Here is a 25,117-nt window from a genome sequence, read left to right as displayed (position 1 = left end):
AAGAATGCAAACTGTCATGCAGAGCATGCAGACCACGAGATTTCCTAAGACATTTCTGAGCCAGGAGATTTTGACAAATAGAAGACAGGAAAGGCATTGGTCTTCACCAATGAGGTCTTCACCTCAAAGGTAGCGGAGGTGCAGGACCAGACTCCGGGTGTGAAACAGAAGCCACCCCATTAACATGGTTTCCCTCGCCTCCACCAACCCTCCATCATCATGAATAACCCAGGGTGGACTCCAAGCAAGAGTACGAGAAAGAAAGGTGCTATTGTTTTATTCTAGCTCTTTAGCATAATTACTGGAATAATTGCTTTAAACTTTCCACCCAAAAGGGGCCAGCAGATAGTACTATTGCACTGCTCCTTGGAGTAAATGAGTCAGGAAGGAAAAGAAAAAGTTGATTTCTTAGGGGTGAATACAGATGCACATCTGACAGGCATCTTGACTACCAGGACAAAAAGTAGTACAGGGAGGGAAACAGATAGAAAGAAGAAAGGGAAGATGGTACAGCCCTGCCGTAGCTAGGGCATGTTGGAGAAATGAACAAACATTAAGGTCAGCTCCGGTCCCCAAGTGATGATCAGCATCCCAAAGCCTCCAGTGTGACGGTGGTGGCCTACCCTATGGTCCGATACCACATGGTGCTACCTACCTGACATGACAGTCCCTCCTCATTACACATGCGCTGCAGTCACGTTGTAAATCTAGAGCTGAGTGGGCTCTGTAGCCTGTCCCCAAAAACCTGGGAATAGGCTGTGAGTGTTCCTTATTTGCTCTGTCTCCCTTTGACTACAGGAGAAAGCATAATGCAGTCTGACTGGCATTGTTTTTTATAACATGTTATGACTTACAGGCAACTCAGACACCTGCAACTGTGTTCAACAAAGTCTTCTTTATGCATGTTGTGTCTCTTAATACATTAATGTGATTGTAAAATTCATTAACCTAGGAGGATCAGGTGTGAAGGAAAAGGAAGGATCAAAACGTTGCATCCAAAGTTCTTAAGAAAATATCCAGCTCTTCTATCCTTATGTAAAAGGGAAGTATTTCCCACAGAGAGAAGGATGTATTAGAGTCATTCTATAACGCCTTAGTGAGACCTTTGAGCAAACTACACCCGTTACCAGTCACCTAGCTTCAGGGAAGAACTGAACACAAAGCAAGCACAAAGTAAGGCTGCTAGCATGGGGAGCGGAACAAAGAGCCCGCCAGCTAAGAGGAAATTAGAAGAGCATGCCTTGTTTAGCCTAGCAAAATGAGTACTGAGAGGAGCTATGATGGCTCTCTATGAATACATCAGAGCATAAGCACCAACAAGAGACAATAATTATATTAGCTAAAAGAAAAACTTGGCATAGGAACAAATGGATGTAAGCTAACCATGAATACTTTTAGGCTGGTAATCAGAAGATGGTTTTTAACCGTCAGATGAGCGAGATTCTGGAACAGCCTCACAGTGGGTGTTGTAGGGGGCAGAGACTTGATTGTTTTTAAGATAAAGATAGATTAGTTTACAACAGAGATTACATGACAGTGTGCCTGCATCAGTTTACAACAGAGGTTATATGACAGTGTGCCTGCATTAGCAGGGGATAGCACTTTATGGCCTAGATCATCTTGTCTAGTCCTGTGATCCTGAAACAAACGCAAATTAACTGGTGTGCACACTGCAGTCATATATAAAATGCTCTACCACAGTATTGCTTCTTCCCACACATACCATTCAGTAACGCACGTGGGTGTACAAGGGACATTTCGTTATTCTAACCTACCCAGTCCCAGCCCTAGTGTATTTTCTTATTGCCCTTGCCATGCCTCCAAACTTTGGAGCCTTAAGCCCATTCCGTATGTCAACTCTTGCTCTTATCCTTGCAGCAACTCCACAGATCATAGCGCACTATAGTCAGGAGGCTGGCATTAGCCCAGTTGGCATCTCAAGCTTTTTGCAGGCAGCACAACCTTGTTGCCAGCCTATCTCTGCACACTCTGCTGACACTTAAAACTACTCAGGGGCGTAGTGAAATTTTCTGCTCTTCCCAAGAGTTCTGATCTCCAGCTACAACGTACTTAGTCGAGGAAGCAGTATGCAGGCTAAGTCCACAAAAATAGCAGTGACCAGTCTGCATTATTTGAAGAGAAAAAGGTTGTCTTTCCTTCCAACAGGGCATCAGGTCACCTCAGTACACGATCTATGACCTTTGCAGATGGCTCCCACACTGATGTCAGTGAGGCTGTCCTTACATGCAGGCATGGCTGGCAGGACATTCAAGTCACACTTCCATAACTGATGTAATTTTGGGCTTCCTGGCAGGGATGCAATCAAGGTCAGAGCTGTACGCACTGATGATGATCCCCGCACAGTTCAGAAAGCCCATTTTCTCAAAGCCAATCGCTATTTCACCACCTCTCAATAACATCCACCAGCTACAAGTGAGCTTGCAGCAGGAATCACTTTCACACACATCAGTCCCACGTTCCAAACTACTTGACAGCATTACCTGTTTAGCCTTGGAGTTGCAGCAACGCCAGGTAGCTAATGTGCAGGTGGCAGTATGTTTCTGTTGATGTGCCAGTATGGTCTCCCTCATCTGCAGACTCTGGCATCTCCGTTTAAGCCATTTTTGTTTAAAAGTCCCCATGTTTAAATCTGCAAAATAGCATTGTCCTGCCTTGCACTGTAAATTCCCTGATACCAGGTGTGTATAGGGCAGACGCATAGCATTCACAGCCTGCAGCCTGTTTCTCCTTTCTGTCTTGTCAGTGCCTGATGAGAATGAGCTCTGCACACACTCCCTTCTCTATTTCTGATGCTCCCTGCTGCCAGCGAGCAGCTGCAGCAGCTCCTCTACAAGCAGAAATGGAATGCCCACCTGCCTCAGACCCCTAGCTTGGCAACACAGAGCATGAAGTCTGAGAAGTGTTTCAAGAAATGCATTGGCTGGTGAAGAACTCTCCCGCTCAGGGGCTTGAGAGGAAGAGAGAAGTTTACCCACAGGCAATCATAGATCCTAGAGCAATCCCTCTAACCAAAGCGTGGAGAGCCCACCAGAGAGCCACAGCTCCACAATGTGGACACTCATAGGCAGGCCTGGCAAGGCCACATCAACTTTGCAATAAGTATACACCCACCTATGCTGCCAGGCTGACATTTTAGCTTCCAGGTTAGCGGTTTAACTCTAGCTTTTTGTGTGGTTGCTCCATTTCTTGTAAAACTCCAGATTATAATATTATCTGGTACTCAGTGCAGGACAAATGCTGAAGCAGTGGTTCTGTCACAAGCAGGAGTTGGGGAAAATTGTAGGAAAGAAGCCCAGACCTATGGGCTTTTTCATGTAACTCTTTCTCAAAAGAGAGGAGCAGGTCAGTACGGCCTGTACAGAGGAAGGCGGTGATGTAGAGAATTAAGGTGTGAGAGGAGGAAAGAAGTAAATCACCATATCCAGGCAAAAAGAAAAACAAGAATCCAGATAAGGCTGAATGCCTCAAGTTTCATGGCACTGGGGCTGCAAGGAGTTCTAGTCAGCAGAGGCCAGTCAGAACCCCAGGGAGCAGGCACCGAGAGCTGACCAGCAAAAAGCACTAACATAGGCTTTGTATGGCACCATGAAACTCAGATTAAACCACTCCTACCTTCCTGGCATGTGCTGAGGTATGAAGCTATTTAGGAGGAAATCAACCTCAGTGAAAAGAGGTAAATCTGACACTGATTCTCTGCCTTTAATCTTTCCTTCATACATACCGCCCAGGTATCCCTCCCTTTCCTTTGGCTAACCAAACGCAGGAGCTTTCCTCTTCCCCTCTGGACTCCACTAATCCTGCTGTATTGTTTTCCCACCAGATGGACAAGGACACTGTCCTCCCACCCAGCTTTACCTCTCTCCGCATGCGGATACAGAAGGTGCAGCACTAGGAACAGGGAGAGAATGCGTGTGTCCACTGTGACAGAAGCTGTGGCTCTGGGGAACGTTCAAACTGTTACACTCATGTTACAAATGAATGCACCTACGCTTGCGGCTTCATTAGTGACTCTATTCCCAAATGAAAAGGCAAGAAAATGAATGCTTCCTGCAGGAACTGAAGACAAATGGGAAGCAACTTAAGAAAATCCCCAATACGGAAACAGATAACAAATCTTTTGAAGTTTTGCTTCTCTGCGGAAGTGAGTCCTTATATTCAAACAGGACTCAGTAGCCTTGTTTATAAATAAGACTAGTGAAATTATAGGGCCGAGGTAACTGACTGGGTGATTGGGTGACTGGGTGACTGGGTGACTGAGCACTGGAACGTTTTGCCCAGAGAGGTTGTGGAGTCTCCTTCCCTGGAGATATTCAAAAGCCATCTGGACACAATGCTGGGCAACGTGCTCTAGGTTGAGCAGGGGGGTTGGACTAGATGATCTCCAGAGGTCCCTTCTAACCTCGGTCATCCTGTGATTCTGTGAATTGGTACCCAATATCTACTCTACCTGAAGTCCGCTGTAACGTTAAAGTCACTTCCTCCATATTCATTCCCATAAGCCTTTTAAAAATGTGTTTTTTTCTTTTAGAACCTACCAAAATGTAATATGCTATGCTGTCTTTTAAGGGCAGCTTGGTAGCTGATAACTTACAAGTGTTGTAGTGTACACAGAGAAGAGTAGCACTGTCTGTGCAAAACAAAGAAGGCTTTTGGTGGAGAGGCAGGGATCAGAGGATTTAATGTAGGTCCCATTCCAGTTAATGCCAAATTCTCTGTGAATGTAGGAAAAAAGTATGGAAAAGTGAGTCAGAAATGAAGAGAGATTTCCGAGTTGCAAACTGTGGCAGGGAGAACTGGTAATTGTTCTCAGAGCTCTGAGTTCTGTATTTAATTTTGTACCTAACTTGGCTGTGGGCTTGTGCTCATGGTTATTATCAATTATTTTTATACTCATTTCACTTGAGAACTCACCAGGCTAAGTACTAAACAAGTGTGAAAAAAAAAAGAGAGTTACTGAACCTAGAAATTTGCATCTTAAGTAGTGTAGATAGGAGAAAATATGCAGACAAGGACAGATAGGGATGTATATAGGAATAGCAAGACCATATTGGTCACCTTAATGGGCAGTAGCCCTTAGCACGCAATTAATCTTGCATCAAAGATAAGTATGTCCACCTCACAAAATGTTCTGCACGGGCAACAGCCTTTCATATAATGGGTTTGTCTTTGCCAATGAGACAAAGGAACTGAAGGAACATACTGCATATTCTTTTAGCAGCCTCTCTCTCTGGCATGTAGGGCCAAGAATGCAAGATGTTCTGAACAAAAGGAATAGGCAATATTCTCACAATAGCGTGAGATTAACTGATGCTGCACTTCAGGTCTTTGACACTATGGGGACTGCTTGCTTTTCCTGTTCCCTCAGGATGACCTTTCCAGTTCAACAGTACACAGAAACAGTTCTGTCAGGTGTTAGACATTTGGAGAGGTTGTGACTCTCTTAAATTTGCTATGTGTCCTGACATTTTCTCCACCTGACCTCTACAGTCCAGGTGTATATTCTAAAGGGATGCCTGGATTTTCTAGAAAAGGAAAAGGCTAAGTTGTTTGAAAGTAGCCAGTAAATGCCAGTGCTTTGTACTGGATCTCTTTATTAGCTCTAGGGAATAGGAATGACTGAAATGAGTTTTTCTGAGCCCTTCTGCACTGGTGAAAAGTGCAGAATGAGGGATTACATTATATTATTAGTAGTATGATTAGTGTTATTAGTATTATTAGTATTCTGTGGGAGGAGAGGAACATGGATGCATCTCAGCAGGAGAGATCTGAATGCTTCGTGCTTCAGTGGCTTTATGTACAAGTATCCTGCTATATGCTCATTTTCACAAATTCACCTGCAAATTCACTCTCTCCCCTCCACATGCAATCACTGACACAATCTAATACCTCTGAAACATCCAGTGCTAAAACCATTAAACTGCAGGGGAGCTGAAATTCTTTCTAGGATGCAGAATATTAAGCATACCATCCCCACATATTTACTAGCTACCATTATCAAACATTTGCAATCTTCAGACATGAGGCTAATGTAGGCTTTTGATTTTCATATCGATCGTATCTCTGTTCCTTCAGGCTGCACCTAGCCTCCCCCAGCCATGCTAAAACTTTATTTCCTCCCAACTGTTTCTACCTGACCTGTAGGCTGTCATGCTCACTTGCTCAAGGAAATTATTCGATGTTTCCATACAGTCTGTAGCACCAGCAAGGAAGCTCAAGACTGTAAAATTCTGTTGACAGAAGCCATGTTTTTCTTGTACTCAGTGCATTGTAGAACAGAGTAGGGACCTATCACTGGAATTTCTAAAAACATCATCAGTAATCTGTGACAAATAGCAGGTCTTGGGCAATGTGCTCAATTCTGGAAAGGTTCTGGATATATATTTGTGGAGAGATGCTTGTCCCATTAGTGAAGACCGTAACTCCTTCCTGTGTTATGGGTTGGAAAGTAAGGACAGATTTTATAGAGAGCATAAACAGCAGCGGGAATGAGTATATACATGCATGAGAACACCTGCACAGGCCTCGCACACGTCCTCATGGTTGGTGGGTTTTACTCTGAGGTGTTACAGCTGCTGCACCTGCAGACATTGATCTGTGCACAGCGGCTGGGGAAATTTATTAGAAGCTGTAACCCCTCACTTGGAATCAAACTATAGATGCACACAGTGCAACACAGCGAGGCCATTCTGGTTCCTGTAACTGTTCCACAGTTAACTCAAATCATCATCATCGTTACACACTTGTTAGGACAAAAAAAAAACACGACCAAGACCAGGAGGCAGATCTGTCAGTGCAGGGAAACCAGTGTATCTGTGATGGGTCAAGTCTCTTTAACCTTGGCCATGGCTGGGAACTGTAGGCTGTGGACAGCACGCGACTGAGAGCAGCAGCTTACAAAGAGGCATGTGAGCTCCCGCCGGCATCTGTATAAAAAGAGGACTTCTCCATCAGTAGAGATAATGGGATTTAAGGTAAGAGTTAAGTGAGGTTTGTTGAATAGGGACCTCCTGAGCTAAGGAACAGAGTGAAGAAAAGCTCACATGGGGGGGGGGGAGGGGAGACTTGTTTTTTTTGTTTTTTTTTTTCCAGCCAGTCCGTTCTTGAGCTTTTTTTTTTAACCTCGGTCTGGAATCCCCTTGCAGTAACGGACGAGCCCTCCAGAAGGCGCGGGGGGCAGCACTCCGCAGACCCCCGAGACCGCTCGCCTACCGAGCGCTGCCCGCGGCAGGAGCCAACGCCGTCGGCGCAGGCAGAGACCGGACGCGCAGCGTGCGCCGCCCGGCGCGGGAATGCGCCCGCCCTCCGGCGCCTGCGCCATCGGTACGCTCGGCGCGCCCTTACCCCGCCTCCCTCTCCCTCTCCCCCTTCCCCTGCTTGCTCGGCGCTCGGCTGGCTGCGCCTTGCCGCCGGCGCCGGGCGGGGTGTGTCTTTTCTCCCACTCCAAGATGGCGGCCGACGGTTACGGCGGCGAGGCGGGAAGCGGCGGCGAGCGGTGAGGCGGCGGCGCCGCCTTTGCGCTCCGGAGCTGCGCCCGCCGCTTGGCGCCAGCGGGCTGGCAGCTCCCGTCTCCGCTCGGCGCCACCGCCGCGGGGGCACAGGCTTGGCCTGCTCCAGGAGCAGAGCTGCGAGCTGGAGTGAGGCCGGAGCCCGCTCGGGTGAGAGGGCACGCGGGCGGGGCGGGCGAGCGGGGGCGGGGGGGAGCAGCGGCCGAGGCCGGTTCAAACGGAGGCGGCGGGAAAGGCGCGAGCCGCGGCCGTTGCGGGAATTGGGGCGGGGGGGGAGGGGAGGGCGTTGGTGCGCATGCGCAGCCGGGCTCCGCGCGGGGGGCTGGCGGCGAGGGGCGGGCGCGCGCGCCCGGGTCTGTGGCCGCCCCGCAGGCAGGGGTCGGCGGGCCGGGCCCACCGGCCGCGCTGTGGCTGCGGCCGCCCAGGCGGCCTGCTTGGAGGGACAGCTGTGCCGCCCGTCGCCGCTCTGCGCCGGGGCGCTACCTGCCTGCGGGCGCCGCGCTCGTGGAAAGACGGGCGCCAACGTCTGCCCCCTTACACGCGCCCCGAAAGTCCTAGCGTGGTTTCCGCGCTAGCACGGCTGGCGCTGAGAGAGCACGGAACGTCTGCGGCAAGTTGGGAGCCCTGCTGCTGGCCTCTCTGCTTCCACGTACCGTCATCTGTCACCAGCGAGTTGTGCAGCCCCGCTTGGAGGGATGAAACATGAGAGTGCTATTGGGTTCGCACAAGAGCGATGTGTGTTCCTGATCCAGCAAGCGCTTGTGTTAAGGACCTGGAGACTTGGAGAGACCTGCCTCGCTGAGCCTGTGTGATGTCTTCTGTAACCTAAGAATCTAAAGCACTGGAACCTAATCAGATTGTGTAGAAGACAAGTTAAAAATGTGCTTTATATTTGCAGGGTTAGAGATCTAGGTTGTAAGCCCCTTTGGGCAGGGTTGTCATGTAGCAACCTTTATACCTGCCAGACAACTTAGTGAAGTTTTTAAAAGTCAGTAAAAGGTATGCCTGTAGCTCTAAACGAATCTTAGTTTCTTAGTGTCATCCCCTCATGAATGACCATCTTCTATTTTTGCTAACCAGCATCTAGATTAAGCCTTAGTCCTTTTGAGCACAGTGCTTTACTGTCGTGTGTAAGTTGCAAGATCTGGTCCAAGACTGTAAGCCCATCAAGTGGCAAGATTTTTTTTTTAATTTATTATTTTTTACTGTGGAGCACAGTGCTGTTGTGCGTATACATAAATTCTGCTTACAAATTGCTATGCTCACTAGCAACAATTTATCAAGCAACAATTTATGGTGGTCAGAATGCTGATATAAAAATACTGTGGTTGGTGATTTCCCAGAATATTAGACAACAGAAGAATTAACTTGTATCCTTATTAATTTCTCCTATGTGTCTGTAAGCTTGAATTATTTGGGGCTCTGTTCTTTCATGTAAAAAACCACAACATGTTAAATACATTGTATGTTTTTTAGCATCAGCCAGTTATTTATAAAACTTGTGTATGTGCAGGGATACCCAAAGCGTAGGTAAGATAAGTTCCCTGTACTCAAGGTATTCAGATGTAACTAATATGGTGAGATAACTGTATCAGCTAGTCCAAACTAGCTGTGTGGTCTCTGTGATTTAACACTTGCAGATGTATGTGTGCACATGCGCACACACACACGCACACACACACACACAAACACACACTTTTAAGTGCAAACTGAGTTATCAGAAGGCTATTCTTTGAAAGTTAAGCTGGTCACTGACTGAAGAACTCTGAGAGAACTAGAGTGCAACTATTCTATAATGGCAGTATCCTTCTAGATACTAGCAACTGCTGAGTAGAATACCTCAATTAGAAGAGACCTGGAACTTAATGAGCTGGCAGGGGCTAAGGGTGCAGCAAAAGTCCTAGAAAAAAGGAATACTTTCCTCTGCTCCCTCTCCCAAGCTGACATTCAGAATGGCTGCAGTGGTAGTGTCTGGAAATGCATCAGAAATGCACCAGAAAGATGTACATCTTCACTCCAAAATCTTCAAATATTTATTCAAATATTTATTTCAAAAGATCAGAAATAATTCTTTTATGATGCAATGATTCCTGCCTGAGTTCTTCCTTTCCTTCACTACTTCTGAGATTCAAGGGTTTGGAATTTCTCTTTAAACATCACACTGTTTCCTACACTGGCTCCTGACAAAAAAGATCTTGACACAAGTTCTGTTTCAATTTTTTGTCATTTAAAAGTCAAACAGCCTTTTTTCTCACACTCTTTATACTTTTGTAAATAAGTTCATTCAATGATGTGAATATTTTACAAGGAGGAGGTTGTGTTGTTACCTCTTTTAAAATAAGAGAAAAACAGCTTCCATTGTGTTTAGTTAATTTAAGAAAAATTTCTATCCAGCCTGAAATATGAGCACGCAGAGACCAGGAGGTAGATTCCCTTCCTTTCCCACTGTCTTCCAGAGAATCTTCATTTGGTTCATAGGAAGTTTCCCATATTCCATTATGATTCTTCTTTCTGGGAGGGTTATTTTCGTTCTCTGTTTCTCAGACCTTTTCCTGTAGACGGGAACGGGGGAAGGAGCCCAGACGTGGCAACACATTCTCAGGCTCCTGCAGGACCGCCATGGCTTATGATGACTCCAGGAAGAAAGAAGGTATGACTGCTTCGTAATCTCAGAGAGAGTTGCCAGAAAAGGGTACCCTTAGCCGCCCTTTCCAGGCCACGGAGTCAGAGAGTGGGAGAGAAAGCTAATCTCTTGTGGAACATTGAAGGGTATTACCTTAAATTTAATCTAGTCAGGTTTTTGCGAGATCCCAAGCCCTTGACTTCCAGAAGTAAAGTATTGGGATTAGAACTTGAGAGAAACAACTGATGTTTCCTGATGTGAAAACCTTGCCGAGGTACTCTGCCACTGCAGCCTTGTTTCTCCCTGTCAGCTCAATGGAACAGGAGACCAGGGATAGGGATTTAGTCATGGCAACATTTCTATATTGAGTTATCTTTAGGAAGAAATATTCAAGCATTAGAAATGAAATCTTGAGTACTTGTGTTATATATAGCATTAGAGCACTGAGTCCTCTCCCCGTGATTAGGTAGTACAGCACATTATTTTTCAGGCCCCAGGACTTGTTGGGTTTTATGCAACCAACTGCGCCAGCTTTTGCTGCTGTCATATTTTATGCGTAGACCATATGTCTGTTGTTCCTTAATGGGGTATTTCGTTTCTTCCTTGTTTCCCCATTTCACATACATCTTAGAGTACCTAGAGAGTGACCGAAGTGTTGATGACGTGGGGCTGGCAGCTGGCAGGACACAGCGAGAGAGAAAACGCTGTTACCAGGATCTACTGCAAGAAGAGGAAGAGATAGCAGCTCAGGTCAGGAAGCTCTCAGAGAAAAGGTTGAAGGTGTAAGGATGTGTATAAAGCTACTGATGGGATGGTATGGGAGGGTTTGTTGTTTTTGCCTGTGTAGAAGTTCCTGTGCAAGATAGCAAGAGTAGCTAATTAAGTGTCCTGTATTGTTCAGTAGCTTTTCTGTGGAAAAGGAGGGGGTAAATCCCAGATACAGCTGATCTAATTTTTCTGACCTCAGAAAATAGGGAAGTGGGGTCTGATCTTAGCCGTGGTGCAGAACCTTGCCAATCATGAGATAGCATGAATGACTTTACACACAAAAATAAAATTTTTAGAATTTACAATTGTATAAACAGCCAGCAAAGGATGAATAAAATATTAACTGATGCACTGTTGTCTTCCTGATTCTGCAGACAGCCTGAAACGATAGCTTTTGAGAGGTATGAACTTGCCCTATTCATCTCCTTGGGGCCTTAACACTGAAATCATGTAGCGACAACTTAAGTTTCTTCAAAACTTTCCTCTTTGAGCTAAAATTTCTGCTGTCAGCTCAAAGGTGACTGTCTTATGATTGTTTTTTAAATTTTTTAAGTGTGAGAGAAGAAGTTCTAGCTTAAATGAAAATCTTCTACCATGCAGATGGAATTCTGCAGAGGAGCTTCATTTTCAGACTAAATTGGTCAAGCAAAAAATTATAATTGGATGACATGAGATATGAAGGGCAATTTTTCAGCCCATCATTTCACTTGTCACCTCTCTCTGCCTCCTTTCACTTCTTTTCTCTTCTTCAGCATATTAAATATGAGCTGCTCACCTTCGTTTTCAAGGCTTGACAGCCTATGTGTGCTTAGTTATTTCTTAGCCCCAGTAATATGTAGACTTCTGTCTTGGATCAACTCGTCAGCTGATTTCCAGATGCTGGCTTTCAGTGCCTGTTTCTTAACACTTTCAAATGTGCTCTTCCATGTTTTCTTCTGTATTACTCCTCTCATTTGGGAAGAGCTCCCTGTAGAGATCTGTCTTCTTCCAGTTTCCTTCTTATACTTCTGTTTTGCTACAATGCCTACAGAAAGCTTGATGCCAGTTAGGTGGCTGATGTGCTGAAAGCAGTGCTGACTAATCCTATGTTTTATACTCTCCTGTCTACCCGTACGTTGCTTGTTGTCTCTTGCCTTATCCCTAAACTTTGGGATCCTGGGGACAGATAATGTTTCCTCTGTATAGCACCTTAGCACCTAGAATAAGGATCCTGGTCCATGACTAGGGTTCCTTGGCATTACAGTAGAACCAGTAACTCTGATAACTCTTACGAATTAGAAATGTCAGTAGTCCATTTGAATCTCTTATAATTTCCCTCTTCTTTGTTCAGCAGCTTCTCTGCTCTTATTCTAGGACAGCAAGCTCGTCTTTCTGGGGACAGAACCTCACAAAAAGAAGCGAAAGCATTCCTCCGATGAGTTCAGCTACAGAGGTAAGTCGGTAATCAGGCAGGGGAAGGTGCTGACTGATGATGACTTGGAGGAAAGTGAGCTCATCAACCAATGTCAAGTTTTGTGGTCAGCATTTTCGGGAGGGGAAGTACACCAACCTGTCTTAGGACAAGTAATCAGAAACCTGATCAGAATACTGCACCAGACAGCAAAAGATAAGGACTGATAGTTGCAGATTTTAGCTTAACAAGTTGCCGTTATTAGGGCTACAGCTTCCATCCATCCTTTCATTATCAAGCTGTAGTTTTCTAACAGAAGCTTTTTTGACTTTTGTATTTCTTTCTTTCTCTGTTGTATTACAAGCTATGATTTTATTTGCAGATGGTATTTATTTCTCTGAATTTGTAGAAATAGAATGCGTCAGGGCATAAGAGGAATGTTTTTGGGGTTCAGTTTAAATACAGAGATGTTATTCTCATAGATAATAAACTGGCCAGAAAATGACAAATCGGTTCATAACAGCTTAAAAGGTTTAAGATTTACTTTTGTCCTAATGCAAAAAGAAAGCCAAGTCTTTGGAATATTTTTACAAATTGAAATTTTGTTAAAAAGCTGCTTTCAGAATGAAAAAGCTCATGTTTCCATTCATTGGTCTCTCCTTGGCTAAAAGTAACAAGAAAACCTTGTGCTTGAGATGTAATATTTCAGATTTAAAAAGGTATATTCTCATCAAAATATGCTATTTCATGATAGAAGATTGAGTCAGACAAAACTTCAGGAACTTGCTTAGTATTTGTTTCTTCCTTAAATTGTTTGAATTGTATCAGCAAGACTGCACTGAGATGATAACAAGTTTCAGAGATCTCCTTAAACCAAGATGCAGATCAGTTAGCTGTACTCAAACTATTGCAGGATTCCCACTTCACTTCTTGAGCTAGTGTAATGCTATCTTTAAGGGAATCATCTGGATGTACATTTCTGTTGATCTTTTTCAGATCTTTCGCCTTTGGATCTACCATCAAAGAAGAAGAAAAAAGCAGTTTCCAGCCCACCCTCTGCTGATACGACCATGGATCTACTCAAAGCTATCACCTCACCTTTGGCCACTAGCTCAAAGTCTTCAAAGAAAACCTCTGAAAAATCATCATCTTATTCTTCCTCTGGCCATTCTGAAAGTAAAAAGGAGCACCACAAGAAGAAGTTGAGTGGAAGCAGTGGGGAGCACTCACTGGATGATGGCAGCTACCACAAATCTAAAAAAATGAAACCTCTCTATGTGAACACAGAGACACTTACTCTTCGTGAACCTGATGGCTTGAAGATGAAGCTCATCCTTTCGCCAAAGGAGAAAGGAAGCAGTGCAGCAGACAATGAGTCTTTCCCCTACTCTTCACCACCAGCAACTGCAAAGAAATCTTCAAAGAAATCAGCTCGAGATGAGCAAGGCTCATTCCTTCTGGGTCATGAACTGCAGAGCTTCCTGAAGTCATCCCGGAAGAAGCACAAGCCACCTCCCGACCCACATCCACCTTCCGAGGGGTTTGGTGCTGACACCTCCTTTTCAGAGGGCCACGGGAGTGAATGTGACATTTCAGGTCTGGAGGCACCACCAGAATCTGGTTCATCCTCTGGTGGGGAGTTGGAGGCTGGAGAGCTAGTGATAGATGATTCCTACCGGGAAATCAAGAAGAAGAAGAAGTCGAAGAAAAGTAAGAAAAAAAAAGACAAGGAGAAACACAGAGAAAAGAAGCACTCTAAATCTAAGAAGAGTTCTGGACACCCTGTGGCAGTAGCAGAAGTAACAATGTCGCCGCCACCTCCTACCAGTACTCCTTATGTTCTTCCTCCACCTCCTCCTGTTTTTCACTCAGATGGGCAGGGTGAGAAGAAGAGGAGGAAGGAAGACAAGGAGAGAGAAAAAACTGAGAAATGGGAGAAAGAAAAGGAGAAGGAGAAAGAAAAGGAGAAGGAGAAAGAAAAGGAGAAGGAGAAAGAAAAGGAGAAGGAGAAAGAAAAGGAGAAGGAGAGAGAAAAGAAGGAGAAAGAAAAAGAGAAGGAGAAAGAAAAAGAGAAGGAGAAGGAGAGAGAAAAGGAGAAGGAGAGAGAAAAGGAGAAGGAGAGAGAAAAGGAGAAGGAGAAGGAGAGAGAAAAGGAGAAGGAGAGAGAAAAGGAGAAGGAGAAGGAAAGGGAAAGAGAAAAAGTAAGGAAAAATAGGAGGAAAGATAGAAATTGGGATAGACAGAGAAGAGACTTTAAAGTTTGGTAATGATAAATTAGGTGCTCAGTGTTGCAGAAATCATGAAGGAATTCATTACCGTTATTTCAGAACCTAGGTTTTCAAAGTGGTAGATTGCAGAAACTGCAAAGTTTGGAGGGTGTATGACAGTGATGGTAGAAATGATACAATTTATTAGCCTAAACTGCTGTAGCTGAAAATGTTAAACAAATTTTTAGGGTATATGTGCACAAAAATTTGTCTGATTTCTTTCAGCAGTAACAATTGGCCTAGTAGGAACTACCTGTGCCTACCTTATTTTGTCTTCTGTTTAAAGATATTTATAACTTACACTGTTGTGAAAAATAGTTGTATTGTGTCAAGTGCCCTATCCGTTTCAGAGGCATGTTATATTAAAACAGAAGGATAACTAATATCAGCATTAATAGTTTTGTTGCAGCACATTTGGCAAAAATGTTTCAGCTAATTTGATTTCTTTTTGTAACAAAAGTAATATAAATCATTGTTCTTTGTGTCATAGGCCAGTCTTTAGCTGACAGGGGTCCTTTGAAAAGATTATACTTAATTTACTTGGCATAGATTATGCCACAACTATGTCATTTTCTAAGGTAACTCACGGTAGCTATTGGCCAAACAGGACTTTGGACAAGGCTGGCAGTGATCTAGTCCATCGTGACAGTTTCTGCAAAACGGAATCAAGCTCCACTCTGAAGTGTGAAGATACTTACCCATTTATTCCTGTATTAAAATGAAGTTCTAATTCTTTCATGCTACCACATTCCCAGTTTTGTCCTGTACTTACAAAATCAGGTTTTCATGGCTAACTTTGAAATGTTTGAATAGGAAAAAATGTAGCTAGCACAGAATGAGATTTTCAGATTACATAATTTTAGCTGTGTAAGTATGTAAAAGTGGAAGAACAGTTTTTGTGTTTCTATATAGGAAAGAGTTGCTTTGTGTTAGGAAACGGGCAGAAGTAGCCCAAGTTTGTTCAACTCCATTCTATTCAGTAAGTCACAGCTTACTATCCGATCACAGCTTGGCAGCTGCTTATGCCTCTAACTGTCTCCTTTCCTACCACTATGAAATGTTTTGTAGGGATGCAAGGAACGGGACAAAACGTTAGAATGAGGATTGAAATTGTATGACAGACCTGTGATGAGCATTGTGAATAGTATAACAGATTTTTTTTGTTTTTTAAGTTTTAAAACTGAGATATATTAACGGAGTTGTACGTTGATCCTGGATTTAGAGTAGCAAGTTATGAGTTATGAATGAAATGCATTGATAGAGTTATTGCAAGATAAGCTTATATTAAGACTGTTTCTGGCCAGTTCCTGTGCTTTCATAACTACTAAATTCAGCCAGAACATCTAAAACACTGCTTCTTTAGGTTACAGATCTAAGCACAGTAGCTTTCTTTACGACTTCTATAAATGCCAATTTATTATTAATTCAAGTAAGTATCATGGTAATTAAAAATCTTTGGTTTTTTTTCTTCTTCTGACTAGCCAAAGAAGAAGAACATGTCTGCCTATCAAGTGTTCTGTAAGGAATATCGTACAACTATTGTGTCTGAACACCCTGGGATAGGTGAGAGAATAATCTAGTCTTGTCTTCTGTTGATTGTACACCTGCCAGATTATTTATCAGGACATATCTTCTCTGTGTCATACCAAGCTCTTAGTTTTGATGGAATGTGAAGAATGCTAATTTTCTTTGAACAAGAGGCAGCAAAGAGGGTAGGAATTGATGTCATGATTTGATTTCGTTGTATTTTAACCCAGCTGTGAATCTGGATAAAAAATTTGCCAGTTCTCCCTTTTATTTACTTGCAGACTTGTCTCTGCAGGTTGATTGCATCACTTTTCCATATATACATGTGGTCTTATATTCCCTATATCAGCTTTTCTCATTTTAGTCAGTGATGGAACAACACACTGGAAATATTTTCTTGGGCAGCACAGAGAGTTCTCAGTGTAGAACAGGTTGTTTCCTAGATGTGTATGCATGGGCCAATTATTTCACTGTCAACATTCATATAAATTTCATAAGTTCTCTCCTTGATTTTATTATTTCATGCATATTAAACATTTTTCTTCTCTTCTGCCAGATTTTGGAGAACTGAGCAAAAAACTGGCAGAAGTGTGGAAGCAGCTACCTGAGAAGGATAAACTGGTAAGTCTATGTGAGATGTTTTTGTAAAATGATTTCTCTTAACTAGGTGCTTAGGTCAGAACATGCTGGCAGCATTGCCACCGTCCCTGAAGTACAGAAAAATGGGTGTCCTGCCTTTATGGTTATAAAAGCATCCATTTTATCCTTATGGTATTGCTCGACAAGTTAGCTACATAAAGTCATTCTATCTCCAGGTTCTGGCATCAAGTAACAGAATTACCTAATGTTGTGACTCTCTCTTTTCATACCATGATAACTGCAGATCTGGAAACAGAAAGCTCAGTATCTGCAGCACAAACAGAATAAAGCAGAGGCCACCACTGTGAAGAGGAAGGCATCATCTTCAGATGGTGCACCAAAAGTAAAAGGTAATTGATGTGCCTTGTTTGCCCAAGTCTTTTTTTGGATAGGGGAGATAGTGTTGCTTGTGAAGTAAAGAACAAAGGTTCACTTCTGCTTCCCTCTGCCTGCTTTCTCACAAGTCTTGGCATTTTTTTAAGTTATATTTTACTCAAAAGCAAAGAGTGATGTCAGCCTATTTCAAAAAAAAAACAACCCAAACCCTTCCTTATCTAATTCCAATTAGAAGAACAGGGATTTTTTTAGCACTTCAGGAATTGAAACATAAAACAAGAAGAGGCAGCAGGGAACTTGGAGTGGGACTAGCATGCTGCAAGAGGAAAAATGGTTGTGCTTATTTTGTCATTGCTGTTTACCAAATCTCCCTAACCTACAAAACTGCATTCAGCTGCGGTAGATGCTTTACACATGCAAAAGGGAAGTCTTGGCTCCCAAGACCACAGGACCAGATCCACAGAACTATTTAAGCATCTACTGCTTTTGAGATTTGAACTTTATTATGTAAATAGACTTGTAAGTAAAAGAATGAGAGAAAACAGTATGGAATTTTAATTAGTGTGTTTCCAGCTTCTCCAACAGGCGTGCTTTCTTCTCCTCATAAAAAATCCCCCTCTAGCACTGTGGTGGTGTCTGTCTCACCAGCCAAAGTCCCTGAGACAGATCCTATTGATGTAGCTGCGCACTTACAGTTGCTAGGTGAATCTCTGAGCCTCATTGGTCACAGACTGCAGGAAACAGAGGTGAGTTTTGAACCAGTAATGTCTCGGTGATTTCATGTAATCCATACATAGGATTGCTTTTTTATTCTTAACATTTTAATTTACTTAAAAGGTTAGGCAATCTTTTTGTATTAGGAAGAGAAAGATGGAGTGTCCTGGTTCTTTGATGTATTGCTGCTAATTTTCGGTGAAATAAAAAGCCTTGTTTGTCCGTATACATTAAGTATCAAAGACAGGTCCCCGGCCTTGCAGCTCTAGGCCCTTTAAGGCAGTTCTTAGCTCAACGAACTCTTCAGACTTTTCTTACTATATATTCACCTTGGATCTAGGATTGCCTTTTCTGCCTTTGCCAGCCTCTGATCCAGTTTCTGTTACCCTCTCAAGCTCTCTGAGAAAGCTATCAGAGAAAGCCTTTATCAATGATGCTTTTTGCACGTGCTGCTGCTCTCTGCTAGTATCCTGTTCCTAGCGCATTAGATAGGGGCTACTAATGTTTCAACTTACCTGATAACATAGAAGATGTGTTGTTCTAATGGTTTCCTACAGTTAGATGATATTAGTTACACACACATACACGCGCACACGCTTTCAGAACTTGGCCCAGCCTGTAAGGAGAACACATATTTAGCTCAAATATTAAATATCAGTGAATTTGATGGCTAACACAATCATATTTTCCCACTTTATTTGCTTGTTTTATCAACGGTAAAACAAAAGCGCTTGTATTTTGTTTCTGGTTTGACTTCATTGAGGTTATTCTTCAGAGGAACTATTCTGGAGTAAAAGTCTCCCCCTTCACAAAAGGCCGTGCAAAAAATTCCCTTCCCTAGAAGTGTATCGGTCACTAAAGCATTTTCTGCATCCTTAACATTTCTTTAGGCTTTGAAAATAAAACAAAACTATCAACAGAGATACTGCCTTTTCGGGTTGGTGTAGCTAACACAATAGATGGTAGGAAACGGCAAAAAAACTACATTGCAAAAATTGTGGAATTAAGTGGTTTACAAAACTGGCAACTGTCTGGCCTTGTTTTCTGGTTTTCTCTACTTTTATCCTACATATGCCTGTTGCCTCTTGAACTCTTAAATTTTTTGAACCAGCAATCTCTGTATGTGAAGTGCTTGGTGTAGTTTTGTTACTGTGTAAATAATGAAAGTAAACTAGGCGACCACAAGAGTGAGCCTATATTACTTGCATGAGAATCAATACAGTAGCCAAAGGACTGTGATTTCCAGTACTTGTCCCTATCTGTTTTTTTCTTTCTTTGCTTCCAGGGAATGGTGGCTGTTTCAGGAAGTTTATCAGTACTTCTAGATTCCATCATCTGTGCTTTGGGCCCGTTAGCATGTCTGACAACGCAACTACCTGAGTTGAATGGCTGCCCTAAGCAAGTTTTGGTGAGTTCTTGGCGGTTATTTCCTTTTGAGACCTGTTAATTTCAGTGGAGTTCACCTGGAGTTTTCTGATAAATCAGTCTTTTAGTGTGCTTATAATTCCAGTGCTACAAAGATAAGAAAATTGTCTTGCTTATACAGTTTTTAGAGGGATATTTCGTAAAATCTTTAAGATGTTACTGCTGTACAGTATTGTACAACAGTTTTTTCCAGTAAAAACACAACATTTAAAGCTTCAGGGGAAACCGATGTAACATTTTTTCCATTGATTGCAATGTTTATCGGTTCTGTTTTAGTGCCTGAATTAATCCATCTGAACCAAATAAAGTACCTCTACACATACCACTATTTTTGAAAGTTCTAATTTTGCATGATAATTAAAAAGCCCCTTCCTGCTGCTCTGTATGCACACATTCTGTTTCTTTTAGCAGCGTAAAAAATAACATGCTATCTCAATTAGGATTCCTAATGTGATTGAGTTTACATGTGGCTCTAACCTTCTCCAATGAAAGGAAAATAGTCTTTGTTTTAAGGAACTGGATAACAGCTACAAATTCTTTCCACCTTTTCTATTGAGACCTAATTTAGCAACAGCTTGTGGCATCAATGTAGCGTGATGTGGACACAGACTAACATGGCAATGGCACAACAAGAACCAGGAGTCATACCTACAAACAGAAGCCATGAATAAAGCACAGAATGGCGTGGAAGAGAGGAGGCAGAGCAAAAATGAAAAATACATAGTCTGCAAAAATACGCTGAGAAAGTTAGAGATTAAAAACAAATTTGATAGAGAGAATAATGTAATAGGATATGAATTGGCATGTTTTATGGGACAGCCCAAACATTGATTCATGCTGAGAAGGGATTATTATCAGCAAAAATGTTGACAGCTTAGGCTGTGAGCTCCCACAAAGTGGCTGTCTACACAAAAGCTGAGTCAGCAGGGTGTTTCCATCCTAAGCCATGGAAAAACGTCCTATGTTTTTTTCCTTCTTGCTTGCCAAGTGTAGTCAGAGCAATGACACCCCTTTTCCACGTGACTAATGGTGCATATCTTGGAAATGTGATCACTGTATTGTTATAAGGAGCAATTGAGCTTTTGGTGGATTAAGGTACTTACCATTCACTTCTGAGAACTATTATCAGACTTGATAATAGATTATTCTAATTTTTACTATCAGATACGTAAAGATAGCAATGTTTAAGACATGGATAAAGTTGTCAGTGCTAGTGCTGCAGGTAGTATGCAATTTATCTTTCCAGTCAGTAGGTGGCATTGCTGAATTCTAGAATCACAGTGCAGATCCAGCTCCTCTGTCTTCAATAAAAAGACAGTTATTAAGGTCTCCTTCAGCCATCTAGTCACAGGTTTGAGGTTGCTGGTGTACTGCATTTGAAGAATATACAGATAATGCTGCTGGGTCTTGTTTTCTGATATGCACGGGAAGGACTCTTACTTTCAGAATTCTAATATTTGCAGGGAAAACTGGAGGGCACTAGTTTTTCCCATCTGACACCCTATTAGTAGGTGTATTTGAGGCTTTTTCTCTGTACTTTTACATTGCAGAGTTTCATAAATGATTTGTGTTTGTAGAATCAATTTAATTTTATTTTGTTAATGTATTCTACTACTTTGATCACTTTGCTCAAGTCTTTCATTACAAGTCTTCCCAGTGGTTACTGTGATTTGACTGATGTGGCTTGCTCAGGATTCAGGGTAGAGTATGGGGTTCATAAGGAGGATGTCACTTGAGGGAAGTCTTAAGTGTTTTCTTTGTTTCCAGTTGCTTCCAAATACCAAGGCTACTTTTGTGTTTAATTTACTTATATTTCCAAGAATGTGGAAATTAGCCTACCAGTGGTAGTGATGACTAGGCAATAGTCGTATGGTCTCATCATATGGTAATTTATAAGACAGTGAAGATGCTTAATAACCTCCTTATCTGTGTCATTTCTGAAGGATTTTGAGTCATTATCTGATGTTAAACAATATTGAATTTCTTTTCCCAGTCAAACACACTAGACAACATTGCCTACATCATGCCTGGACTTTGATAGGAAGAAATCCTGGGATGTGCTCAACCTCTGCATAACTGACTTGCGTGCATATGCACTACGCCGGCACTCTCTAAGGGCTCCGTGTGTAGGATTTTAACGTTTTATATCTGTATACTATATACATAGGATTGTAACTATTTGACTTCTATTAATTTCATGAACAGTTGTGAATTTAAGCTGAGAGAACCCTTTTATGTTGGTGGATGAAATGTACTCCAATTTGAAAGTATTTTTATGAAGAATTCAGAAAGCGTTTGAGATACTAGCCTTAAATTCAGATCTGTTAGTGGGGGAAGCACCCACTAGAGAATCGACTTCTAGATATAAAAAACAAAATATTAAGAGTGGTTGTTGGAACAGATTGTCCAGAGAGGGTATGAATCTCCATCCTTGATGTTATTTAGAAACTGACTGAGCAACCTGCTCTAGTTAGACTTTCTTTAAGCAGAGGTTGGACAAGATGACCTCCTGACAATTATTCTGTGGGCAGTTAGAGATGCTAATTTATTGTGGACCAAGGAGTAGAACTGAACTCTTCACCAGCCCTGTTTCTAACTTTTTCAGTATAAAATCTACTGCTTGAGGGAAAAGCTGGATAGCTGATAAAAGATATAGAGGTCTTCACCTCTGAGTCACAACTTCCAAGCTTCCCTCTTCAGTGACTGATGACTGAAAGTTGTCAGCGTCAGCTGGCTGGTCTGGTAGCTTGCATTTGGTTTGAAGGTGAAGATGGCAAAACATTTGTTCTTTTCTTGTGGACTGGCATCCAAATTGCCATTAGCGTGAGGTATCAACAGACTGCACTGGCTTGTGAGAATGAACCTCCTGCTGATTTTTCCAGGGCTTGGTCAGCCCACTTTCACAGAATCACAGAATCACAGAATCACAGAATCACAGAATGGTTGAGGTTGAAAGGGACCTCTGGAGATCATCTAGTCCAACCTCTCTGCTCAAGCAGGGTCTTATAGAACATATTGCCCAGGATCACATCCAGACGGGTTTGGAATATCTCCAGCAAAGGAGACTCCTCTCTGCAACTACCTCTCTGGGCAACCTGTTCCAGTGATCTGTTGCCCTCACCGTGAAGAAGTTTTTTCTCAGGTTCAGATGGAACTTCCTGTGGTTCAGTTTGTGCCCGTTGCCTCTTGTCCTGTCGCTGGGCACCTGTCTCATCCTCTTGACATCCCCCCTTCAGATACTTATACACGTTGATCAGATCGCCTCTCAGTCTTCTCTTCTCCAGACTGAACAGGCCCAGCTCTCGCAGCCTTTCTTCAGAGGAGAGATGCTCCAGTCCCCTCAGCATCTTTGTAGCCCTCCGCTGGACTCTCTCCAGTAGCGCCATGTCTCTCTTGTACTGGGGAGCCCAGAACTGGACACAGCACTCCAGGTGAGGCCTCACCAGGGCTGAGTAGAGGGGCAGGATCACCTCCCTCCACCTGCTGGCAACACTCTTGCCTAATGCACCCCAGGATCCCATTGGCCTTGTTGGGCACACTGCTGGCTCATGCTCAACTTGTCCACCAGGACTCCCAGCTCCTTCTCTGCAGAGCTGCTTTCCAGCAGGTCACTCCCCAGCCTGTCCTGCTGCATGGGGTTATTCCTCCCTGGGTGCAGGACCCTGCACTTGCCTTTGTGGAATTTCAGGAGGTTCCTCCCCGCCCACCTCTCCAGCCTGTCCAGGCCCCTCTGAATGCAGCACAGTCTTCTGGTGGAGAGGAGAGTGGTAGCAGATGGGAGAAACCTGGATTGCTTCTGTTCGTCTTGCATGTGTTTTGTGAACACAGGACTTGAGTTTCTGAGATCGCTGATCCTATCCCTTTCACCAGCAGTATTGAAAGAGCCACGGTGCTGCTGTGAGGCAGTGACTAATGACCAGTTTTAAGCAGTAATGGCTGAGCAAGGCACATGTCAGTTGATTGGACTGATTCCCCTTCCTTCCAGCCACATACTTGGTATTTTGGTTTTCTGCTCCTCTAGAAGAAGAGCTGCAGGAGAGCACTTGATTCTCATATAGGTTTTTGTGTGTCTGTATGTATGTGTATGTAGTGTTCATATCATGTGTATTTAACTTTTACCAATATCTGTAACAGATTTTAATTTATCCTGTATATTTCTGTGTGTGTGTGTGTGTGTGTGTGTGTGTATATATATATATATATATGTATATAATTTAAAAGCAAAAATCCCTCCCTCCACCAACAGTGTGTGGAAAACACGAATCAGGTGTGCGTCACCTCACTTCCTGCAGGCATCAGCTATACGTGCAGTAGCATGCATTGGTTCTGTATGGGGAAACAGCAGCAAGACTTTAAGTGTTTGTAAAAAACAAGACTATCTTGTGAAGCTAGGTAGAAGCTGAAATAGAAAGCTTTTTAATTTGACCCCAGGATCTCCAGCCCTTATAGCATAAAAGTTTCAAAATGATAGAAGAGCACTTTTGGACTACTTCCAATTTGAAGTGTAGTTTCTCTTTTTCAGGGCAGTTGAAAGTGAGCTGTCCCTCATTATGGCTGAGTCCCAAATCATATTTAAATTAAATCCTCAGGTGTGCAGGAGGGTTTTTCTCCCCGTTCCTCTTTACCATATATTCCCCAACTGTGCCAGTGCAAAGCAGTCTGTCTGTTACAGACCTTTTCTCAGTTCAATGTTGTTTTCTCAGTAAATTAAGTGGATGAAGCAGAAGATTCTGAAACTATCATGTCAATTCTTATCTGAAGCCTCAGACCACAGAATACCTGTTTGGACAATATATGACTAATCACAGAGATCTTGGAATTGGGAAGAGGCTTGGGAGGGAGGCAGTCTAATTCAATTTGTGATCCTGGACCCTTACTAAAGCATCTGCTATTGGGAGTGGCACAAAGTCACTGGCTCTTTCCAGCTCTTTACAACTGAGAGCATTGTGGTAAAGGGCTAGATCTCTAAGAAACAGAAGGAGATCAGCTCTTGCTTTGTCATCTGTACAATTGAAAACTCTTGAAGAGTTTAAAAACACACACAACCCTAGTGTATTGTATTTTTATTTAAAATTTGTACACTTTGTATAATCTGTATCTTGTGGTATTTGGTACTAGAGGGAAAACTTTGGTGACACTTAGCAGTTTTTATATTTTTGTTATTTCCTTGCTGTTTGATCCAGATTACATTACAATTATATAAAGAAACTCTTTTGTACTGTACTTAACAATATAATTTTTTTTAACATTTGGAGTGTTGTCATTCATTTCTAGTGTTTACTATGTTTTCTTGCAACAGTTGTTCCTACTAGTATTTCGTGTTTCTCGGCAAAACACTTTTAATTTTAAATTCCTTCATCTCAGTTGTTTTAAGAACAAGCAATTCTAGTTCTAATAGCACAGTTCACCTGAAATACCACTCAAAGAATACTGACAATTTGGAGACCTTCCTGAAGGGAAAGATAACATCTAGCATGGCAAATCCTACAGCATGGGGCATTTTTCTTCCCTGTTCTCTCATTTCAGTTCACCTTTGTGGTGTTAAGGTGAAACAGTACAGGGGACTCAAGATCAAGACAGTGAAAGGAACTACAGGCATGGCAAAGTTAGATCATAATCAGTGCTAGTTCTTAACATGTCCCCATTTCCAGGGTCTGACAGATGCACTGGCCACTTACACCCTCAGCGTGTGTGATGTCCAAAGACATGAGGCTGTTGCAGAACGTGATACTTTACTAGCCAACTTGTATTCCTTGTTTTAAGTACATTTCAACAGAAGTTTATGGAAAAATAAAAGCCAATAACTACATGCTTTCACGCATTTCAATGCAGCTCTAGGTAATGTTTATTCTGCATAGATACAGAAGAGCATTTGAGGAAACTGTTCTAGTGTTTCAGTAAG

The 25,117-nt window shown here is 42.7% G+C and overlaps 1 protein-coding gene across 9 annotated transcripts; it reads left to right on the top strand.

The window, feature by feature from the left end:
- The first annotated feature begins 7,423 nt into the window (after positions 1-7,423).
- Positions 7,424-24,463, top strand: HMGXB4 (HMG-box containing 4). Of its 9 annotated transcripts, XM_068943675.1 has the most exons (12): positions 7,430-7,676; positions 10,071-10,176; positions 10,781-10,899; positions 12,271-12,349; positions 13,304-14,450; positions 14,493-14,508; positions 16,056-16,137; positions 16,658-16,722; positions 16,985-17,090; positions 17,650-17,822; positions 19,076-19,198; positions 21,209-24,463. In XM_068943675.1, the coding sequence occupies exons 2-12, from the start codon at positions 10,146-10,148 to the stop codon at positions 21,251-21,253; spliced, it is 1,986 nt and encodes a 661-aa protein (XP_068799776.1). In that variant the 5' UTR covers positions 7,430-7,676; positions 10,071-10,145; the 3' UTR covers positions 21,254-24,463. The 9 variants fall into 9 exon arrangements, with proteins under 9 accessions (XP_068799795.1, XP_068799776.1, XP_068799758.1 ...); XM_068943657.1 differs by having other exon boundaries at positions 13,304-14,508; XM_068943684.1 differs by having other exon boundaries at positions 7,459-7,676; positions 12,251-12,349; positions 13,304-14,508.
- The last annotated feature ends 654 nt before the right edge of the window (positions 24,464-25,117 follow it).

The sequence above is a fragment of the Struthio camelus genome, chromosome 1 (genome assembly GCF_040807025.1).
Source record: "Struthio camelus isolate bStrCam1 chromosome 1, bStrCam1.hap1, whole genome shotgun sequence".
Lineage (NCBI taxonomy): Eukaryota > Metazoa > Chordata > Aves > Struthioniformes > Struthionidae > Struthio > Struthio camelus.
This window is presented reverse-complemented; position numbering and strand designations above follow the sequence as displayed.

Coding starts and splice junctions, on each gene's coding strand:
- HMGXB4 (XM_068943657.1), top strand. CDS start 10,146: ATGGCTTATGATGACTCCAGGAAGAAAGAAG. Junction 16,138..16,657: donor GTCTGAACACCCTGGGATAG/GTGAGAGAATAA, acceptor CTCTTCTGCCAG/ATTTTGGAGAACTGAGCAAA. Junction 16,723..16,984: donor TACCTGAGAAGGATAAACTG/GTAAGTCTATGT, acceptor TGATAACTGCAG/ATCTGGAAACAGAAAGCTCA.